General features: G+C 33.7%; 1 protein-coding gene across 2 annotated transcripts in view; it reads left to right on the top strand.

Annotated features, from left to right (window-relative positions):
* Positions 1–10,257, top strand: part of LOC136989232 (ubiquitin carboxyl-terminal hydrolase 2-like) — a 29,379-nt gene extending 19,122 nt beyond the window's left edge. For both annotated transcript variants that reach the window (XM_067287330.1, XM_067287331.1), the window contains exons 6-12: positions 980–1,044; positions 3,254–3,357; positions 3,432–3,509; positions 5,502–5,580; positions 9,637–9,747; positions 9,824–9,944; positions 10,021–10,257. In XM_067287330.1, the coding sequence (XP_067143431.1) occupies positions 980–1,044; positions 3,254–3,357; positions 3,432–3,509; positions 5,502–5,580; positions 9,637–9,747; positions 9,824–9,944; positions 10,021–10,108 (646 nt within the window). In that variant the 3' untranslated portion in view covers positions 10,109–10,257. The remainder of the gene's footprint in view (positions 1–979; positions 1,045–3,253; positions 3,358–3,431; positions 3,510–5,501; positions 5,581–9,636; positions 9,748–9,823; positions 9,945–10,020) is intronic.
* The last annotated feature ends 12,245 nt before the right edge of the window (positions 10,258–22,502 follow it).

Raw genomic sequence — 22,502 nt, 5'->3', positions numbered from 1 at the left:
ACTCTGCAATTAATTAATTAGTTTTGGTTTATTTAATAAACTTTATTTCCATTTATACAAACATATTACTATGATACACCATTCATTCAAACATCATTCGTGCAGCACCCAGCAATGAATGATGTTTGAATAGCAATATGTATGTGTATACAAGGTATATTCAATAGAAAACCAGAAATGTGCCATTAAAAGTCAGGAGGATGAGCAGTAGCATAGTAATTTTGACATACAACTGCCAAGTTAAAGGCAGCAGTAACTGCAACTGGCAACACTTGATTCGTGAAAACATAAGACAATGGACTGATAAAATGGCAGCACCTCTCCAGCAGTGCATGAAGCAGCAGGAGTGGTGTAGTGCTGTTCAATTTTTCACAAAAACCAATTGACGTCCATTGGCATATGCGGGTACGGTACGGTAAGGAGACAACTTTACGAGTTGCGAACAGGTGTACGAATAGAGTTCTAAAGTTGCAAGTTCTGTGGAAGATTCTTTGTGGCATTTACTGCAATCCCAGCTGTAGAGAATCTTTCACGGAACTGTGGCTGGTTTTAGAACCTAAGAACACTCTTCATACACCTGTATGCAACTTGTAGTTGTCTCTTTACTGTATCTGCATGTGCCAATTGGTTTTTGTCAAGAATCTGACAACACTACACCATTCTTGCTTTGTGCACTGCTAGAAAGACACTATCATTTTTTTGTCTATTGTCTTATGTACTTGAGCATCAGCAGTGTTGCCAGTTGCAGTTACTGTTGCATCTGACTTGAAAGTGTTGTGTGTCAAAATTACTACAATATTGCTCATCTTCCCAACTTTTAACGACACTTTTCTGGTTTTCTATCGAACGTACCTTTGTGTGTGTTTGTTTGTTCATAAATTAATGTAAAATTTAATAGAATTTCAGTTCAGTATAAGATAATTTTTATTTTATTAAACTGATGATTTGAAGTAATATGGCTGTCTATTTCTTTCTCTAGTGATAATGATAAAGCTATTGAATCATGGAAACATTACTTGAGGTTTGACAACAGCCGAATTGTAGGTAAGTTTATTTGGAATTATAATAAGATTTACACACTTAATTTTTTTTTAAGAAGTTTTATATATGTAATTTCATTATTATATTTAAATTCATCTTAAGATATTTTTTAAAAAATTAAAAATATAAAGAATTAAGTTGCCTTTTATGAAAGAGTTATTATTGCCTGTTTGTTGGGCTGCAATTTGAAAAAATTGTAGACCTATAAATTCTCGCCGTCATCCGAATGTCCATCTGTCCGTCTTTCTTTAATCTCGAGAATGGAGTTAGATAGATGAAAGGCGAGACCAGATATGGAAACCTTGGGGACAGGAGGCCTCGATTAACTATATACGAACTTCTGAGGCAAACTGAAAGTCATGTTATTTCAATTCAAAAAGTTTCCCCTGGAGGTCAATGTTATCAAACCTTTAACCACATTTCTGCTTTTATTGCTTCCTTGTTCTTAAGAATGTGCACACCTAGACTTAGACATCTTAAACATGGCTGCTAGATCTACCATGTTTAAGATACCGTGTTTATCACTTATGTACTTGAGTATCATAACGACAAAGCAAGAGTGGTGTAGTGTTGTCAGAAAAGGAACTAGACGTTTCACTACTAGTTCCTTTTTCACCTCAATAGTCAATACTCCAACCTTCCTCTTAGGCTTTGTTGTTTCTCCACACTCTTCTCAGATGCCATGGTTAATAGGTATGGGTTATATATATTGGTTATATATATATATATAACCAAACACATTAAGAATGAAGCAAAAAGAAAAAAAAACGCTGAAAACAAATGAGTGTAACACAAGATGTGCACCCAAGTATTTCTTGTTGTGAAAATGACATTATGCAGCAAGTGCATTTTTTCACTGTGCATGCAGTTCAAACATAGAAGCATTATTCAAACTCAAGCTTGAATTTGAATTTAACATTCAAACTCTGGACTGTACCTTGTTCAAAATACAAGGTACCACTGTTTCTGGGAGTTATAGTGAACATTGCTAATGGGACTAGATGTTTAAGTGATTATTTCCATTATCAGTTTCTGTGGAATTTTTATAAGCCTAAAATTTTGGCTTTTTTTCAGTAACTTACATCACACAAGGAACTATTATTAATATGGACTTGAAATGCATATCCATATCCAGTAATAAAGTTTTAATGACCCTCTTCGGTCTTTATTTTTTTATACGCAGATATTAGCCGATTATTGAATACAAATTGAATTTTGACAAGCCCATTCTACTCTGCAGTCACCATCAGGCAACTTCGATAGTTGCAAGTTTACGTTACTATCATCACAATAATGATTAAGTGAAAATGGCAGAATGTAATGGATCTTGATTTCGTGAAGATTGTAACCCGCAATGAGACCTGGATCTACATGTATAACCCTGAGACAAAGACACAATCATCCCAGTGGTCTCCATGGCCAAAGAAAGCATGACTCTAGCCAACTTTTGGCTTTTCCCCAAACTTAAGATGCCACTCAAAGGAGAAAGATTTCAAGTTGCAAAGGAGAACAAGAGTAATGCAACATAGTGTGATGGAGTTCCTGAAAATTACTTTGAAAAATGCTTGCAACAGTGGAAACATTGTTGGGAGAAGTGTGTAAACTCACAAGTCACCTATTTTGAAGGGAATTAGTGTTTGAACCTAATAAATACATAGGTGGGTTTCCTCTGACCTCAGGTTGGATACTTTTTGATCAGACCTTCTATGTCAATGAAATGTTACATGCTGTTCACACCACAGAGAATAGATTTCTGGGAAACAAAAATTAACACTTTAATGACTATAAAAAATTTTTTGGGGCCAATTCAATCCTTTTTCTATATTCAACCAGAGAATTGAATCGGCCAAAAAAGTTTTTTTGTATGGTTATTACAGTATTAATACGAAAATAATCCCGAAAAAATATAATTAATAAACAAAAATTAGTTCATATTTTTGTTCCTAAGCAAAAATATGGCACTTCAAGAATAAAAACAACAAATCAGTATGCAAAACATTATTTTACACCATGTGTTCAATATGTGAGCCATCTGTGTCAGTTATATATTGGAAATATAATACGGTTGGTGGGAATATTGGTGATACGCTAGCAGAAACTGTTATAGCACAGACACATTGTTTTCTACAGTAATTTGCATAACGTTACATCACTACTCTTATCAGTTTGTAAATACGTAATTTTTATTCTAATCACTAAAACTTTTTTATAGATATTTTTGTGGGACAATTGAAAAATACACTAAAATGTACAGTTTGTGGTTATACATCAGTTACTTTTGATCCCTTTTGGGATCTTTCTCTGCCTATACCTAAGGTAATAACTGAACTTTCGAAAGTAATTTTTATTTAAATTTTATTTATTTATTTTAATTAAATTTTACTTTCTAGTCTTGCGGAAGAGTTACGCTTCAAGAATGCCTAACATTATTTACAAAAGAAGAAACACTTGATGGTGAAGAGAAACCAGTAATTATATATATATATATATATTAATAAAAATTAATCTGTAGTGTATCATATAAGATAGAACTCTTGCAACTTAAATAATGCTGTTGACATTAATATAATAGGAAATATTTTAAATCTGTTTAAGCTTCCAGCATTCTGTTTTTCATTTATAAAAATTTATTACATCAGGTTCTATATTAGGCATAAGCATTAATTGCTAAATGTTGCAAACTTTTATCGAAATATTAATAATAATAACACACAGTAACTTAACATTGTCGGTAGGTTCATAGAAACATATCCCATTTTGTTAAAGTTGCAAACAAAATTAATTTTAAGATAGCCTAGTTGAAATAAACAAAAGTTAAATTCCTACAATCGCAAAACCATCACTGAACTTCTAAAGCGAAGACCTAAAACATTTGTAAGATTAAACATTGAAATAAATGTGAGTTATACATACATTTAAGCAAAATTACTGAAAAGAAGCAAGATAATTATCAAATATTTATGCTAGTTTTGGTAAATCGGTGAGTGAAAACAGTTGGAGTCCTAGAAGGCTTTATTACTCATTATTGGTTATGAGGATTAAGAATAAATGTTTGCAAAACAAAAATTGTAAAGAGTACCTCCTACCACCGTGCAATTTTAAAAAAAGAATTGGCGATAAGCAAGAAACAAGAAAATTATCGTACGGGCATTAAACTACGTACAAATATTGCTATATTTACTAGCGCTTTTGATGAAACTATTTGTTACCACGTACATATGTTTAAATTGTTTACGTTCGGTTTCATCATTGGTTTTTTTCCAAAGCTGTAATGCCATTAGATTAACTCAAAAATTTTGTTCGAAAAGGGATTTTAACCGTTTTTATCTACCCGACAAAGACAGAAATAGTTTTGTCGAAAGCGCTAGTAAATATAGCGATATTTGTACGTAGTTTAACGGCCGTGCGATAATTTTCTTGTTTCTCGCTTATCCATTAATTGGCGTAAAGTCCAACCATCGTTACATAGAATTGGTGATTGCAATAAACCAAATTATATTTGGTTAATTATCTTTTTCATAATTTAGTAGTTACTTGTATTTTATATATACCGTATTTTCCGGTGTATAAAACGACTTTTTAACCCAGGAAAATCTCAAAAGTTGGGTGTCGTCTTATAGGGCGAGTATATCCCGAACTCCGTATTTTAACTGTAAAAGTCGGGGGTCGTCTTATACGCCGGAAAATACGGTATATTAAAAATATAAAGCGTAAAGTTTTTAAGACTAATTTTATCTATTTGGAATTTTTCTAACTTTGCTTCTAATTTATTCATTTAATTTTTATTACAGACATTATAATAAAATAAGTAAAATTAGATTTAAAGCACAAACAATAATTGAATGTATTATTGTATGATAGTAAAAATTGTAAAATTGACTATCAGTTCTTATGATTATAGGAATCTTGTAATTTTATCAAATGTTACTTTATTAATGTTATATATTCCCAAATGAAAAATATACAAAGCTCATGCAGTGTCATTTCTTCTGTGCTACTACTAGAGAACCAGTTTTTAAATTATAAACAATGTTTTTATAAACTAATGATAATACAGATTATATAAATTCATTGAACTCATTAGCCTCAACTATTCGATTACTATTATCAGTTTTCGATGTCCGACAGAAACCCGGTTAAGTTTAGAGTTAATAATTATTGTCAACCTTTTCTAACTTAAAATATATACATAGTTTATTAAACGATATCGGTTGACGTCGGCATAATTCTGGCGCATAAGTGGAAATTTATCAAATTTGTGCGTGTTGTGCCGAGAATGTCGGGATTTTTTCATTTAATGTACAGCACTTTTATTGGAAAAATGTATATTATTTTATCATATATTGGTATTAAGGATTTCATATTAAATTAATTTTGGAATTTTTGGAATTTTTGAAATTCAAGAAACAAATCATGTTTGTATAACTCTATAATTTAAATGATGAATTTTTTTTTTTCAGACTTGTTCGAGATGCAAGGCAAAGAGGAAATGTATAAAAAAGCTTATGGTTCATAAATTCCCACAGATATTACTATTACGTATCCTTTTTTTGTCAGAGATATTAAGGATTTGTAATTTAAAAGATTCCATGAGACGATACCATTAAAGACAAAAATTGATTTCGTGAAAAAAATGGTAATAATCAGAGATTGATCTAGTGAGTGTCAGTGGAATAATCTCCCCCTGTGAATTTTTCATTGTTAATACGAGCTTGCGGTTTCTTTAAAATATAAACGTATTACTTGTTTTCTTTGTTCTTTATATTTTTAGGTTGTAAAATTATGTATTTAGTTTCTTTTAAATAGGAGGAGAGTTCAAGTATCACAGGTCACTTTTTACCTAATATTATTTAAAAAATTAAAAAGTTTTTCAATATTTTTTTTATCTTATATGTGCATGTACCATAACTATTGCACCTTGTAATAGTAAAATTTTCTGCCATTGAATGTTGTTATTTTCTCGAAAAAGAAACAAAATCCTAGTCTATTTATGACCCATACAGCCGATTGCAGAGACAGAGTTTACGTTAAACGACGTTTAACAACAGAACGGACTATAGACGTTGGCTGGCTGAACCGCGGTTTAAAATGCGTTGCAAAGACGACGAGCGTCTATTTCTGAACGGCAAAATATTGGCTCTTACTTTGTTTGCTATTACTCCCCTGTTTTAGGAGTCGTTCGGCCAATCGGGTTAGTCGTTTGTGATGTCAGGAAAGGTTGCTGGGCTATATTCCAAAAGCTTCCGGAAATAAAATCTTAAGGCCATCAACAACCGTTGTTCGGCAATTAATGACATTTTCCCATTTCGATGTTTAATTTCGTCGCCAATAAGTCTTCACCCATTTGAATATCGGAATTGGAACATTTAAAACAAATTTAAAATATTTAATTTTGTTATTTTTGCTCCAAGCAATTGATTAACGAATAATTTTGTCAATTCGTACCGTTTACAACATTTATCGAAGGAACGATATCCACTTTTATCTAAACTTTTCTACCAACAAAATTATCGCTCGAATTAAAAAGCCCTCTAAACCTGCTGCCGAGTGAGTCTAGAAAGCAGGTCAAATAACTTGTTTCTAATCGCTGTCTACATTGTGGCAAGCTCGAAACGCTCTCTCTGCAATGAAATTTTTCTGAACCGCGCGGTCTACCCGATCTGAAAACCGCCGTCGGCCTCTAAACGTTCTCTCTGCGATCGGCTGATAGTGTTCCACAGGTTTGGTACTATAGGTCGTGTTGTTAGTAGTGGCTTTAACACTGAATAACATTATTTTACTGATAAACTCCATTTTTTTACAGTTTGTAAGCATATGATAATTATTTTAGGTTCATGTAGGTATTTAAGTTAATGTCAAAGTGCAACTGTTTTGACATTAATGTAGTTCCACTCACACTGCTTAGTTTAGGAAGCTTCAGAACCACATCTTCAGGGACATTGATGTCAACATAATCAATTAGTGAGGAAATAAACTTGAAGATTCCTGCAAGAGACATATACAACAACACAACTTCATGTCCATCATCATTTACATGCTAAATCAGCCTAACATAACGAAGAATAAATTTTTTAGCTACAACATGGTCAGCCCACAGCTGATGATCCATCAGCTGTGGGCTGACCATGTTGTGTGTTTTATTTTATTCCCTCTGTCTTCCAGAGGATAGAGGAAATAAAAATAAAACATACAAGCATGCCTTACATAAACTTAAATGAAAGACTTTGGCCATACACAAAGTGTTTAACCCAGGGAAAGGGGAGAAAGGAGGGGAGGAGATACAGTAGAGAAAGGAAGGATTCCTCCGACTGGTGTATGTAAAGTTACTGCTTCCTCTACATTTAATATTGGTGTGCAGTTTTTAGGAGAAGCCGTAGTTCCCCACAGGATCTAAAAGAAAACCCGAGCGTAGCAAAGACTAATAACCGAGTGCCGCCACTAAAAGCTAAACAGCAATATTATTGCTAAGTGGCTTTTAGTAAGAAGGACTTAAGACTATGTGAAAGAAAATAGAATGCAAGCATAAACCCTAATACTAATCTAACAACTAACACACAAGACAGAACCAACAGGACAGCATGGGCACAACCAACAAGGATGATGACACCACTGAAAAAATGAATGGACCAACAGAAGACCAACAAACAAGACCAAAAAAATTTTTTTTAACACCAATCTAAACTAATCTATCCTACACTACCATAACCTGAAAGAACCTAACCAAAACGCTAAAGTTAAAGAATCCTAATCTAGCCTACACCCGAACCTAACGGGGACGAACCTAAAATAAAAATAAACACTAAACAAACCTAACAACAAAAGCTAAAGAGCCATATATAAACTAAAGATATGGCATGTTTTATGTTTTAAATATATAATTAGCCTGTTTAAGTCTATTTAGGACACTGCATCTGTGTCATAGTGGTAGGTGCAAAGCAAACTGGCTCTTGGAGACACACCAAAAAATATGCAAAGTGACCCATATTGCTTTAATAAATTAGCTAAGTAAACATTTTACTGTATTAAATAGGTATCTGCTAGGGTTCCTCTTTCCGTAGCCATTCTAACAAGTCCGGTTATGGTTCCGGCAACAAATTAAATGTCTCGACGCACTGTTTTACAAACGCATATATTTATTATTCCATTTGTTATTACAAAATGCATTTCAGTTGTAAATATCCCTCTTCGATTGTAACAAAACAAATAAAAGACTTACATAAAAATTTCATAGAAACATTATATCAAACTTGTAACGTTTTCTCTTTGTTACACCAGTTTTAGCTGCCAACAAACAATATTCATTAACGATCAGTTTGCGCATTTATATCTATGTAACTATCCCAGCATTCTGCCGGTTGCATACCTGTGTTTAAATAAATATTATATACATTTTTTATAATCGTGTAATGTTTTTTAATTCTTTTTTAAAATATTTTTTCTTTACAAATTATTGAAATATCATTTCTGTTAATTATACAATGTTCAAGGAGAATTATTTCTTAAACGTCGTGCTTAAAAAACGATAGCTGCTTCGTGTTCTTCGACTCTCTTTATTGACATTCTTTTTGTTTCTCCAACATAACATTTCTTATCTTTACGTTTACAGTTATATTTTTAAATTTTAATTTAAATTTTTCATAATAGCTTTTTATACAAGGAAAAAAATTTTCTTAGGATTATTATGATTTACACTAAATCTATTGTTAATATATTTCTTATACTATTTATCTAGTAAATTTTTATGGTAACCATTTAGCATTATTTGTGCAAAATAAACTCGCCGACAGTTTAGTTTCACGTAATAATGGCTTAATTTCAGCGTGATTATTTACTACCGTACAACAATATAAGACGGCCGAGCAAAGCCGACGTTTTGCAAAGATCGATAATTTTATTTCTCTCTAAAAGTAATTTCTTTCGGACTTCCCTGCCTCAAAACCAAAATATGGTTTCCATACTGTTTCTGACTGACATATTTAAGCTACAAGGGAAAGGAAGGCTTGTGCGAGTTCCTGTCGGAAGCTAAATTGTTTGTTTTTCTAGAAAGATCAACCTCCTGTCTGACTAGGATGTCAATAGACATTTGTCCTTTCTAATCTTAAAGACTGTTTGTGTTAACAGTGAAGATAGCGATCAGTTTTGTGGAAAACTGCCAAATCTGAATCAATATTTACTGTTTTAAAAAAAAAAATTGAGAACATTTCACAAATTTTGACAGTTGTTCTCTTCGGCTTAACAATGAAAGCAGCAGTGGAAGCAGCAGATGTTTCCAAATGTAATAAAGCAGCCTTGCAGATGGAAATGATCAAATGCCAGACTTTGGAACATCATTATATTTATCCTTTATAGTCTTCAATATAAAAAGTTAGTAGGCACATGATATTAAAAGTGTTTAATATCATGTACATTTAATTCTATTCTGAATTAAATGTGCACGATATTAAATAACCAGAGCTAAGAACATTATATGTAGTTTTATGGCTAACATTACGTAATTATCACATAGTCTTTTCAATCTTTCAATTTGACAACAAAGTAGTCGTTCAGAAATAAATAATTATTTATAAAAACAAGACTTTCCTTAATAATTCAAAGATCTAAAGAGATTTTCCCAGTGTGGAAGTTTTCGGGATAAGCTTCACACCACCGTAGAATATCCGCTCGGTGGCTTAGACATGATTCCGTACGCAACGCAATTGGCTAGGGGTAATTTATCCTTTCGTTGTTAGACAATTTTTCCCGCTTCGGAACGACGGCGACTAATAAAAATTTGAATTTTTAGGCCGTGCAAATTATAATTTATACGCCGTGGTCCATCACAGCGGTAGTCCTTTCTCCGGACACTACACGGCATCTTGCTGTCATCCCGACACTCATCGATGGTACAGATACAACGACGAAAAGTTAGTAGTTTCTTTAGATTTGAATTTCCCTTAATGTCGTAAATTATTTTACATTATTTTTTAAAATAATTTTCAGTGCAATCGCCATCAGTTCGGACGAAGTTACCCTTTCGGAAGGATACGTGCTATTTTACGAATTGGGAAGCCAGTCGTCCAGATTGTAAATAATACTCAGGGTGCTACCGAAGACGGGACCGTACTTTTGTGAAAAACTCTAGCGTTAGTTTCGCGACGAATCGCCGCGATCTACCTGTGGTTTAAAACATTCCGTTTGGTGTTTCAACCAGAGAATAACAATCAAATAGTAAAAGTACCTCAATTTTTTTCTTAAAATGCTCTCTAAGTTTAAACAATTCTTAAATATTAGTTAAAACATTAGAAATTGCTTTCTAAATTGTAATAATCAAATCTGTAAAATTATTAATATTAGGTAAATATCGATCCTTTATCAATATTTTATACCGAGGGATTTTAAACACGGATTTCGCCCAGTTCGGAATTACTGCCAACGAAATCGATACGGTATTCGTGTAATTTTAAGGCACGGCCAAAATCTTCTACATCTATTTTCCTAAATTAGATTTTTAAAAAAATTAGGAATAGGGGAAGTCTAGGCAAAAGTTACTAATATTTTTAAACAAGCAAATATACAACAAACGATCCATATCGAGTACGTTTCCAAATGATTTTATCTCGTATAATACATCATTTTGGGCAAATGGTTTTCCGTAATCGTAAAGAACGTTTCCGATCGTGGCCGGCCAGTGGATCCGTATTAATCCGGTAACGTGCCATTCCAAATCCAAAATTATTATTTGAATTTAAGTCTGAGAGATGGAAGCTAATATTACTTTCTTTTGAGGAGATGATAAAATATGTTTCTATTTAAAATAGTTTTATTAAATAAAAGAAAATTATACAACTACATACGAATGCTTTCCCTACTTTCAAATCTTGTTAAATTTATTTACTGTCTACTTGATACATCAAATATCTTTAAATTAAATTAGACTATAAGTTGCAAATATGAAAATTAATGTAACAAGCAATTATTTATTGTGACATCATCACATTACCAGGATGCATATTTTTAATTCATTAATTCAAAATACAGTCAAACCTGTTTTTATGCGGGGGATAGGGACCGCATTAAAAAAAACGCATTAAAAAAAATCTCACGAAATTTCACGAATGGCTGTAAATAATAGTTTTCGCAACACAATTAAAAAAATAATTTTTTTATGCGGTCAACAGGGACCGCATAAAAAAAGTCTCACATAGAAAATAACTCAAAACCGTACGAAATAGAATTTATTGACAACAGATGTCAGCACTTGACTGCATCGTCTGGTCTATCGTCTGTTTTACATATTTTTGTCCAGGTGGTGTTTTGTTGACTTAAAAAGTAAATTATTTCATTTTTCGCATATTCATGCAATAATATTACTATAATAAGTGCATTTATGCTATAATAAGTTTATTTAGCTATAATAAGTCAACGTGAGACATGACGAATCGCACGAGACTAGTCTCCAAGTATACCGCACAAATTAAAAATTCGCATTAAAAAATTCGCACAAATAAAAATCGCACATAAAAAGAGCGCATAAAAACAGGTTTGACTGTATATTGCTCTCCACCTGAAATTAGTAGTGGCTTGCCCCAGTACGTAATACTTTTCCTTTAACAATAGAATCATGCCAGTCATTATCTAACATCTTTTGGGGAATTTTTGAATCGAAATAACGTGACTTCCGGATTGCGTCGGAAGTTTGTATATACAGTAGAGCATCGATTATCCGAATCGATTGGGGACCGGAGTCGTTTGGAAAATCGGTTTTTTGGATAACCGATTACGTACGAAAAAATACATTATTAATATATTACATTAGTATATTCCAATAATAGTATATTAACATATCCCGTGTTGAAATTTTTCTCCGTCGCGTGTCGCTTTGCATTGAATTTTCGGCGACGTCGAGCCTAACAAAAATTTTTATAATAATCGTCGTGGGTATTATACCGTTAAAAATCATTTCTTTATTTTGTACAAACAAAATAAATATATTGAAAAATATAAAAAATTATATTTTAGAAGTTAATCTAGTATCAAAATCGTTCGATTCGGCCCGTCACGGTCCGACTGGAACACTTTCGGTTAACTGATGTTTCGGTCGATTGGTGTTCGAATAATCGATGCTCTACTGCAGTTAATTGGGACCTCCGGCCCCTAGGGTTTCTGTATCTCGTCTCGTCTCTAATCTATCTAACTCCGTTCTGAAGATTAAGGAACGAGACGGATAAATGACAGTGGAAATTTATAAGTCTACAATTTCTTCAAATTGTAGCCCAATTATGTATAATTTCTTATTGGAACAACCAAAAAATTTATAAAGTATTGTTATTTAATTTAACATTATTAGAGAAAATATTACCAATTTTTGATTTTCCATCTTTTACACAATATTTTATGGATTTACAATTAAAATAGAATCCACTCGTCTAAAATAGCAGTGATTCTCAAAGTGGGGGTCACGAAAAATATTTGGGGGTCGCTGAAAAATTGATGCCAGATCAATTTTTTTTCAAATATTTTATAAATTTACTATGGATTCATGTTTAGAAATAAAAAAATTTATATAAAATAATTTTTACTTAAATAAATTGCACATATAAATAATAAAAACAATATAAATATTTTAATACGAGCCTAATATTCATAAATTTGTGCGCTATTGGGGAATCCCCGAGTTCCACCCTCAGCCTAAACTATGATAGAACAACATTGTCATTTGGAATGGCGTTCGCTAGCAGCGTTGCGTCTGTAGACAAGTCGAGTTAGAAATACAGTAGAGCGTCGTATCCGAAAACCGATCGACCGAAAGCTTTGCGGTCGGCAAATTCGAATTTCCGCTAGTGCTGTGGCGCTGCAATATTTGGCTATGTCTTGGGCTACTCCGATATTATTTTAGTTGGTATGCATTTTTAGCTGGCAGCACTGGAGCGACCACGAGAGGGTACTTAACCCCCTCCCTCCGGGATGTTTTTCTACACATACTCGTTCTTCGAGGGTCCTTTGAAACTTTTAAGTGCAAAAGGGGAATCGCGGACCAGAAAGTTTAAGAAACACTGGTCTAAGGTAACGCAAACTCGGGCACTTTGGATAATCGAAACTCGGTTAACGTGGAATGTTCGGTAAATTATTAGAATACATCCAAATCTGGCATATTTTATCTTTAAGTTAGATCTGTTTATCGAAATATCTTAATTTTATATTGTATAATTTAGAAGTATTTTCAAACCCTACAGTTAAAATAGATTAGAGATTATAATTGAAATTCCTTTATTGTTGCGAAAATCACCTAAGAAGTTTTGAAAAGAATCGACTCCGACAGACGATGCAACAAAACGGGCCGGACACCCCCTTTTGCATGTTGTGCCATTTGGAAAACAGACCGTACCGTACCGTATTACGACCCCTCGTCTTTGTCGGCAGAGTATTCTTTTGTATTTGTCCCATACTGTATTCATCTTAGACTTTTTCAATATTAGTATTTCGGTTAATTGAACAAAAACATTCTTTTTAATTGCGTTTAAGACATTGGCTTTATTATCTACTATTGATCAAATATTTTGGATTTGAACTTAAGCCTCCTAATATACTTTATTATAATGAATGACCTAAGTAATAGACTGGCAAAGTACCATAGTTCCTCGAAGCTTCCACGGTCTTTGGCGGCCATTGCTACGACGGGCAAAAAGCCGCACCTCTCAAATGCCCGCTTATATAAACCAAACAACCGATTTGTTTTTCTTTCCAAAACTGCGTGAATACTCATAATATAAATAATGGCTGGAAACATTAATACATATTGTATTTTTCTCAACTTTATTAACTGTCGTGTTCTTTCTTAACTTACTGGTATGTTGCTAAAGAAATTATAAAAATGATTACACAGTTTTTTGCCAGAATCTGTATATTTATTTAATCAAAAATTGACTATTACGAAGATAGTTAAAAATGTACACGTAGGAGCAGAAAAAGTGATGTGACCAGCATTAACAAAAAACAGCTTTCAGTAACATAAGCTATAATAGCAATCTCCACACGCAAGCCAATACATGAATATATTTTTCATCGACTTTGATTCTCATAGAACAGATTTTACTTGTCTTATAGCGCTACTACTGTGCTGTGAAGAATACAACTGACACATATGATTTATTCTTAATAATGTGATTCCACTTCAGATTCTGTAGCAGTAAATAAATGGATTGAAGAAAAAGCTCATATGTGCTTTTTCTTCAATCCATTTATTCCAGCTTTTTCTTCACAATATATTCTACCACATTACCAATAAATGTGGTGAGTGATTCCTACTGCTGCATGATATAAGATCATAACCAGTTGGTTTATTGGTACCAACAGAACACTTGTTGCAACAGGTTCCTAGTTTTTAGCTTCAACTGTGAGTGGATCAGTTGAATCAGGCTCACAGTTACCTTTCACTGAAGTCACAATGCCAGACTGAAACTGTAATGCTGTTGCATTGTTGTTGTGCCTACTTGCATTACGAATGGTGGAAATGAATAACTCTTAAGTGATCCTGGCTCAATTTCAAAATCCAGCTGCTTAAGATACCGGAGACCACTATTAATATGAAAACAGTGGTCTCTGTTCCATCTCTTTATCTGATGGGAAAGGGTTCAAAACATACTATGACATGAATTAAAGAAATTGAAAACTGTATGAATATTTTTTGTGAAGGATGTGGTAACATCAACATCTCTAAACTCTGTCAAATCTAAGGTTTTGCACAACTGCTTTTGCAACAGAATTACTCAGTCTGAGCAGCAATATTAACCTTCATCTTCTGTCTGTGCCATTCTACATGATATTTTCTTAATTTGTTTGTTGCATGTACACCTTTCTGTAGCAGTTCATGTAGCTTTATGAAATATACCCACTCGATCAGTTTTTTTCTCTGGCTATCAATTATAACCTTTTTGTCGGCAATCGAGTTTCTCATCAATTTAACCATACGTGTGGGATCTAGTATACCATACACCTTTTTCTCGAGGCAAAAAGGATGTTCAACCCAGTTTTGTATAGGATCTGAATAAAAACATATTCCCGTATCTGTGAGCATAGACAAGTTTGAGGCTGCACCATCACATGTTACAGCAATCACTTCTGCACTTGCTTCGTGTAGTTTTCTCGGATACGGGTCCGAGAATATCGGCTCGTACGGTTTCCGAGGCCGTTAGTCGAGCAATAACCAACTGGCATTTTCCAAGTGCGATCGTTGAAATTAATCACGAACGCCATTGCATTTGTAGCAACAGGAATCGTGTCAAAATCCATTTCGCCACGTCCCAAATCACACTGGTCAATTACTTTTTCACCGTCCCGGTCTGTTTGCCATTTAATGGCCATCTTGTCGACCATTAAACAGCAGAGCAAGGTTTCATTTCCCGACTCTAATGCCATCTTAGCAAAATGCTCTCCCGGTACTCCATCTACTTTTGATGCTCGTAGCCAGAGTTCTCGGGCGAGGAATCTTTATGTGGTTCCTTAAGAAAAAACACTCTTTTGCCAAATAGAAGTGCAGTGTTAAAGCAAATTGTTTCGCAGCCTAAGAATACTCATTATGCTTATTTCTATTTTCGAAAATTTCCCACAGCATACCTTTAAAAGTTATAGGTATAAATGGGCAGTCTCGGCTTAGCTTCCTCCTCAGACAAAATTGATAATGTCGTACAAACTAACTTCATTATTTTGTCTTCGTGAAGTCTGTTGCAAAACTTTCACTTCCTTTTGGAGATATTTACATTTTTCTTTATACAAGATGTTATTCTGCCATATCTTCCTGGGGCAGTGGCAACAATAGTCATATCCTTTCCAAATAACACTTTTGTTAGAAGATAGTATTAATTACAGTACCATTCGCATTATTAACTCCCAATGCTAGCAGACGAGGTCCCTTAGATGAACAACCTATTCCATCATTTATATCGGCGATTCCCAAATGTTTTCGATCCACTGCCCTTTTTGTTCCATAAAGTTATACCCAATGCTCCCTAACCCATTTTCTTTTGTGAGAAAAGCTTTCCTATCAATATGTTCTTACCGTACATTGTTCTCGACACATGAAAACCATGTTTCTTCACACCCATTTTAAAAGAGGAAAGGGAAAGGTCGTCAGTGACTCCAATTTTTGCCTATGGTTACCCCAGGCATACTGCCATTCGGTACAGTGCCTCCCAGATTTGCTCACTACTCACAGGAGGCAGTAGTGCCCACTTTGGAATTGCTGATTTATATCATATTCATCCAAACCATTTTTCCTTTTTCAAGTAGTTCTTGGCAGTGATATTTTTTTCGGGTGCAGTGGAAAGTAGAAGATACTCGGCACTGCACGTCGCTCTAGATACCTCCTTCCATTTATATATTTAAAGTAGCTTCTAGCCATAGGCATCCACGCATCTCTTCTTGTTGCAATTACCCACTTCTTTGTCAACTCTTTGTTTCCAAAAGGAAACCTGCATAACATAGTAAATCAAACATTTGATCAACTGCTTCGTGTAGTTTCTAGTGTTTAAATCACTCGAATGTATTGAGTTGCAACTTTTGCACTAAAATTAAACGTGGAAAGTAATTTGTGACCCTTGTTTCAAATGGCCTGTACAGTTAATAACAAAATAATGCAATGGTACAGCATCACATGGAAGTGTGACAGCATAAATTGCTAAAAATATTAAAATTTAAAAGATTGATATCATGTTAAAAATTACAACTTCTGTCACAATGCATTAAACATGGGTTCGGTGACTAGCGAAACTCGCCTACAAAGTACGAGAGTAGTTCCTAAGGTAAATGCCAAGAAAAACACAATCCCCTTAGTAATAACATGGGACTGTAATCACGAGAATGCAATTTTTGCCCGTCTGCTTCGACTGGTGGCACCGTAATTGGCATCTTTGCCGGTCTGTTACTTAGGGGTGGTTTATTATAATAGTATATGAAATAAAAACCAACGGTCACTGCATGCAGTCTGTATTCCAAACGTGGAAATACAAACTGTACCAATTGGATTCTGTGGCAAAGCACTAAATTTTATAAATTCGTACGTGGGGTTACGGGAAACTTTGTCTGTGCCATTCCAATAACAACATTACTGCTGTTCTAAGTCACATCGAATTAAACATACATTTGGTGAAAAAGACAATTGTAAAATATAGATAGTAATATGAATATAATTCGGTATCTAAGAACTAGTTTTGTAAACCGATGCAATTAACGTTTTTAGTATCTCGACAAATTAGACGACCAGATTTCTTATTACGGACGAGCCATCGACGTGTCGAAAAGAAATGCGCATTATTGGGATATTTCAAAGTAACGTAAAATACAACTTTAAAAGCTTTTGTATTTTAAGCTTTTAATCACGGACCCATTCTTTGTCTCGACTTCCCCTAGGTGTGTACTTAGTCTGAAAAAAAAGAAGTGTAATGTAATATTTTGGAAATAAAACAAATAGTTCAGAAACGTGTTAAATTCCTTACTTCTTATTTACAATGAGTATTTCCTATTGCTACCCGTGCAGTGCAATACATATATTTTCATTGGTATAAAGAGTTTTAAGACATTAATTTAATTGTTGCAGATTAAATTTTAAGCGCACTCTGTCATTTGCTTGCTTACCAGAGAAGTCACGACTACGGATACGTTTCTAAAGTCAAACAAGTGGACCTAAAGCATTAGTTTTGCACCGTGTGCACGATCACATCTCTGAATTTGCTCGGCCAGCGACGTCGATAAAGATAAAATGGCAAAGTGGATTAAATGCAACAACCGCACGTGTGAACATTATTCTGCAGTAAATGCAGCTTCTCGATCAATTACAGTTTATCGTGCCGACTAGTGTTCCGTCGTCTGACCGATTTTAAAATAAATGCGTTTTTAATCACTTTGGTATTTCAAAGACTGCCTTTGTTAATAGATTGAAGACACCGGCGGACGAAAGTCTTACATTACAAAATCAAGTTTTCGGTGAATTGATGTAAAAATTTTAACTATATATTAATGTCAGCATAACTATGTCCACTAACCAGTATGTTGCAGAGTATTAGCGTTGTTTAATTTCTAAGATCTTTGATGTGGTGTGAGAAATGGATTCACCATACCTTTAACTATGCGAGACAATTGGATACGAAGAAAAAAATTTTTTATGCCAGATTTTTATCGAATAAAAGTTTAATTTGGCACTAATAAACTTTTATTGGACAATTGGATTTTGAGTGATTGTGACAATGTTGTCAGCCAACAACTAAAAGACAAGAGGACATCGAATTTACAGTTTACAATTAAAATTATAATTCTCTTCAACCTGTCTAATACGAAAATCTTGTCACTGCAAAATCCTTAAGTTGGATTAATTTAACTTTATGGAATATAAAAACATATTATTTCTGATTACAGATTTATTGATAAGCCAACACAATAGAGGTCTTGTTACTGCTGACTTCTTTTGAAAAAGACATAGTATTATTCTGTAATTGTCAATACTGAATTTTATTTTGTGCAGATTTCATTGACTGGCTCTCTGGCAACAAACATTAACTTCTGCAGTGAAACTTTGAGAGCTATTCTCCAATACAACCAATTCTCTCCAGAATGGATTTTTTGGTTCACGTGACCTATGTATGCAACATCACTTCTACTCGACCGAACAACTGTGTTCTTATGGTACGACAATGAAAAACGTGTCCTTTTAAATGATATGTTCTGCAGATGTAAGGTCTAATGAAGGGATGGGCAAAATATTAATAAATATATCAATTTCCCAATTTAAGAAAGTATGCAGTAAAATTTACTTTTACCAGTATTTTCTACAACTTTATTAGCCAATTTCTTGTACCGTTTACAGACTCGCATGAAAACTAAAACTAGCAGTGACTAATATTCAACCAATTTTTGATATATTACATTCGTATCGGTGACAGAAGTCAATTAAGTGCACTTACGTTAATTTATAATCACATATGAATAAATAATTGTGATTTACCCGCATTCTTTTTTGTGTGCAGCCCGCATCGGTTCAAAAGTTTTAAATGTACCCCTTTTGTAGAAAAAGGTTGCTTATCCCCGGTCTAATGCAGGCTGGTCGATATTGATTTTTCGTCCGAGCTCGTTGCAAACTAAATCTGTGCGATCCTCGTCGATTTGGTGTAATTACACATCATACCCTTTGATGATATGCATGACTGTGCCATGCAATATATATAGCCTACACTCATCCTGGCCGCAAGTTTTCTGAGCTAGGATTTTACATCAACTTTTTAACCAATAATTGCATTAAACTATACAGCGAGCAAAAAAGTATTTGCACACAGGCAATAGTAGTTATTGCAAAAACAACCTAAACTTTTTGATCACCCAGTATTTCTATGCCATGCAAATTCTTGTTTACGTACACACACTGGATGTACTGTAATTCCCATGTACATCACAACAACAAAAAAAAAGGAATACATTTTACCAATGACAGAACAATAATGCATGCATTTCCTACTGCCTGTGGCCACATCTCCCTGGATTTTAAACCTTGTGATTTTGATTGTGGAAACACTTCAAAAGTATGGTCTAAAGAGGACACGTCGAAAATATGGAAATATCAAAAAATAGTATTGCACCGTACAAGGAAAATTGGAGGATCGACTGCAGTCGGCCACCGAACTCGCCGCGCACAGAGTCTGCAGATCGAGGATTGCAGTATCCACGCATTACTAGGATCTTTGTATAGCAAAGTGTCTTTTACAGATAAAATGCTTGTTGCTTGCAGCACGAAAGTGCCACAAAGGCAAGTTTTGAAGCTAACTTTTTATAGAAATGTCCTCCACACCTCCCAACATGTCACTGTACCAGATTTAGATGCATTTGGACTGCTAAATATCTTTCTAGGAGGTGTCAATAGGGGCACTTTACAATCACCCAATAGATTAAACAAAATTCCTACTTTTTATTGTAATCTCAAAATTTTGAAGATAAAATTAATTGGCAATCTTTACACAAAAAAAAGTGTGAAAAAGTTTGTGAAACAATTTAGACTTGTGGCATAGCTTATATACATAAAATACTGTTAATTCTATTATACATTCAATTTGCAAATGTAACATGCACTCTATATTGAACTTATTGCAGCTGCATTTTTATGTATTTAAATGCTAAAATGTTTTTCAAAAAATGCGTTTTATATTATTTGTGAACATAAAGCACTGTAAAGATCTTTGAGTGTATTTATTTATGACTTCATTATCGGGTACGATGGAGGATCTGCACATCAATACAAAATTGTGGTCGAAATTACCTTATGATTGACGTTTTAATAGTGAAATTTCAAGCCAGTATGCACCCGTATGAAATTTACTAGATACATAGTATTACACTGACATATCTGTATGCATGTTCTTTAGCATAGTAGATAATTCTCTGCCGGACATCGTTTGCTCGACTTGCAATGGTTCAAAAGATCACTTAACACATTCCAAAACTAAACCCGAAGCAGAGAAACAAGTAACAAATTTTTTAAAAATTTTAAAAAAATAAAAAACAAAATATAAAAAAGTATATTTTGTTTGTAAAAAATTTTTTAACACGATTATTATTTTTAAAAAAAATTTTCGTTAAGCTTAACATCGACAAAAATTCAACATGGCAGCCGCCCGCAACAGAGAAAAATTCAACACGAGATAAGATTCTGAAGATTATATTAACCTATGACGAATGCTGATTCCAAATCTTTTTGTGAATGAAATTTGACATGCATACTTAACCTTTCAGCAGTGGGAGAGTCAGGTATGGTTCTACCCCTTAGTAGTGGAGAATATACCCGAAAAATTTTTAAAGTATTTTTTCACGCAATTTTTCTCATTTCCGTTTTAGAAAAAGTATTTGTAAACAGTTATGTCTAGTAAAGAAAAGTCTTTTTTTATTGTTACATAATTCATTTTTTATGTGAATTTTTTTTTGCGGTAGTTTTTGGCTAGATTCTGGTGATACCCCCAAAAGAATTTAACGTATATATACGTCCCTCACCACTGCCACATGATCGCCTTCGACATATTATTGTGAATGAAATTTGACATGCATACTTAATCATCCAATATAACTTTGTTTGTGCATATTTAAAATTGTGGAAACAGTGTCTTGTGCTTTTGGCTGAGTGTTCTCTGTATTTGACCATAAGTCATAAAACACTTTCTACATTTATGTTGAAAAATAGTGGTTTTTGCATATGTAATGCTTTGGCACATCAATTCACTATTACCAATCCTATTACAATGAAAATATCGAAATAAGAAAACTATTTACAACACTTACTTTTTTGAATTTTTATACTACACTAAAACTATTAAGAACTTTTGTATGTGTCTTTTACTGCTACTATCACATCTAATAAACATATGTTTAAAATTAGAGGTTCATTTATTTGAGATTCATTTATGAGAAGAAATCAAAATGTGATGCCTCTTTACCTAAGGATTATTAAATTATTATTATTTGTTACATAAAGTGAATGGCCTGAAGCAAGAGTATTCTGACTACACTGTTAAACTATTAAACAGCTGCTGCCACCTGGTGTGCATGTCTCGGTGAAGAAAAGAAAATGACATTCACACAGAGTTCAACTACAGTTAATGAGCAGAAGGATGCAATTTATTTTTTATGGATAACCGGTAAGATACCGTCAGACATTCGTGCAAAATGGTGAAGACTGTCTGGATGTCTCCAATGTCCATAGATGGTGTAAAATGTGCAAAAGTTGCAAATCTGTGATGAATGAGCCTAGTTTTGAGCACTCATTAAGTACTTCTATACTAGAAAAAGTTGCTGCAGCCAAAGACACATTACTAAAAAACACTTTATTCATCTGAAGGTCCCATCCAAATGGTTTGACATTTTTTTTGGTATGGCAATGACATATGGCATTTCTGTACCATAGCTTTCCATTCATAAAGTTAGCATTTGCTGGGTGTCCAGGTAACTGACAGGAATGCAACTGCTGTCAGGATGGTGACATGCTTAAATCATTTGAAACAATATCACTGAGAAAAGAATAAATTCATTGAAAGCATCATCATTGCACATGAGTGATAGATGATGCTGATGTCAAAGCAATGGTATGAAACTGGCTTTATTTGCAAGAAATGGTGTTCTACAGATCCAGAATGTTTAACCTCATCACACACTGGACAAGTGCTTGAACGAGTATGGACCCTATGCAGCACTCAGATTACATATAACTTTTCATATTTAAAAAAAAATTGATACCATTCATTCTGGTAATCCAGCACCATTCTGATTCCATAGATGCCAGATTAACAAACATCTACTACATATAGGCAGCTTTAATAATATAAATGTAATGATTTTGTAAACAATTGCACACTAATGAGAATGCAGATAAATTGAGTTTTCATTTGGTTTATTGTGAAAAGTCCAAGTTGTTGTCACAAATTATAAGTAGAACTCTCTTGTATTAATTAACATAAACA

Source organism: Centruroides vittatus, unplaced genomic scaffold, assembly GCF_030686945.1.
Source record: "Centruroides vittatus isolate TY-2023 unplaced genomic scaffold, ASM3068694v2 scaffold_450, whole genome shotgun sequence".
Classification (NCBI taxonomy): Eukaryota; Metazoa; Arthropoda; class Arachnida; order Scorpiones; family Buthidae; genus Centruroides; species Centruroides vittatus.
The sequence above is the reverse complement of the archived record's forward strand: the minus strand, read 5'-3'. Positions and strand labels throughout refer to the sequence as shown.